Source organism: Meleagris gallopavo, chromosome 19, assembly GCF_000146605.3.
Source record: "Meleagris gallopavo isolate NT-WF06-2002-E0010 breed Aviagen turkey brand Nicholas breeding stock chromosome 19, Turkey_5.1, whole genome shotgun sequence".
Lineage (NCBI taxonomy): Eukaryota > Metazoa > Chordata > Aves > Galliformes > Phasianidae > Meleagris > Meleagris gallopavo.
In genome coordinates, this window is record NC_015029.2 from 1922677 (window position 1) to 1924397 (window position 1721).

General features: G+C 48.9%; 1 protein-coding gene across 14 annotated transcripts in view; it reads left to right on the forward strand.

The window, feature by feature from the left end:
* EHMT1 (euchromatic histone lysine methyltransferase 1) overlaps positions 1–1721 on the forward strand; it is an 81030-nt gene that overhangs the window by 49231 nt on the left and 30078 nt on the right. For all 14 annotated transcript variants that reach the window (XM_019621380.2, XM_019621374.2, XM_019621373.2 and 11 more), the window contains one exon: positions 254–385. In XM_019621380.2, coding sequence (XP_019476925.1) covers positions 254–385 — 132 coding nt within the window. The remainder of the gene's footprint in view (positions 1–253; positions 386–1721) is intronic.

Genomic DNA, 1721 nt, shown 5'->3' on the forward strand with positions numbered 1-1721 from the left:
TGTTACTTCCCTACGTAGAAATGGAAAATCTATCGGATCAGACAGGGGTGGAAATAAGAGATGGGAGATCAATTGTGCCATCTCTGCCCAGATGTTACATTTCCATAATTCTGTGTGCATCTGTACTCATAGGCTCTCTGAGGAGCCTGCATGCAGCCATCTTGGTTAAATATGGCCTTTACACATGCACGCACATTTTAGTTAGTTATTTATTTATTTCCAGCTGTGTAAATATACGTGTGTTTGAATCTAGGTGCTGAAGCCTATAAATCATCGTTGGGAGGCAGAGAGGGCTCTGCCCAGGATAACAGCATGGAGTACATGGAGGTGTCTCTGGATTCCTTGGATCTGCGGGTGAAGGGAATCCTCTCCTCGCAGGCGGAAGGTGAGTGCTGGCTCGGCGCGGCCATGACCCGCGTTGGCTTTGTTCGCTCAGCCCAAGCAGCGAGCGGAGCCCCGCGTGCCCCCTGGTGGCTGCCAGCCCCGAGCCCAGGCCCGGCCCTGCTGAGAGGCTTCCTGCAAGGCTGGCAGAAGCCGGAGGTGTGAGGGGGGGCTGAGTGGTTTGGGAACGTTGCTAACGTGGGATGCGTCCATCTGTCTGTCCCACTCCCCCGTCTTTGGGCGATGTATGCGTAGCCTCCGAGTGAATCATCTCCCTGCGCACGCAGCTGGTGCCCTGGTCTCCTCAGGAACGTGGCAGGGCTCTGGCTTTGGTGGCCATTGAGGATGGTGGAGGGACAGAGGGTAGGGGTGTCTGAGTGGCTGCTGTTCCCAGGGCTGATCCTTGGCTCCAGTGTGGATCTGTCCGGTTCTCCCCCATTGCTCTTTCGCCTTCAGAAGTTGTTCAGATGACTCCGCTCTTTGATAGAAGCACATCAAAGAACGGGTGGGAGTGTTTACCACCAGGGGAGGGTCAGGATGGATGAGGGATGTTTTCATCAGAGCCTCTGGATGTCAAAAAAGATTATGAAAAATGACAGCTTGGAAGGTGAGGAATGAGCTTTTTGATTTGTGGTCCTAGATAAAGCACTTAAACATTTAATATCTGGGCAGGATTTTACATGAAAACTGCAAGGGCTTTCCTTCTGCTTGTGTCTTGAAACATCTCATCCCTTCTCAGGGCTTGGTCTTGCAACTTAGCCAATGGAAACTCCTTACAACACGAAAAGAGCTTCTGCTCAGCTGATAGGGTCGCAGCCATAAGGAAGAGTGCTTTTGCCAGGGCAGCTACAGAGGAATCTCTCTGAAGAATGAAGTTAGTCTTTGAAATTTTGCAGCAAAATAACTCGTCTTTCAAAAGCTTCTAAAACAGCAGCACAATTAATTCCTTCTCACTGGGACTCCAACCCATAGCAGGCTTTTGCAGGAAAAGCCTGGGACACTGCAGGGTGAACTGCAGGTAATGTTTGAGGGTTTAAAACCTTGCAAAAGATGTTACAACTATGTAGGACTAAGGTAGGTGTTTGGGACAGAAAGTAATCCCTGTGTCATTGGGTGAGTGTCTTGTGGTCACACGTAACCTAATAAATGAGTTGAATCCAGAGGGGCCCCAAGAATATTCAGTGTTTCCCCATTCCTGGCTGTGTGATCACTTAAAAGCCATTATCCACTTTTAAAAGGGTTGGAAGTTTAAATATCTGAGAGAAAGAGATGAGGAAAAGGGAAGAAAATCTGAACATCTTGCTGCTCTCTTTTCTCTGGTTTGTTCTCTTTCAAAAGAA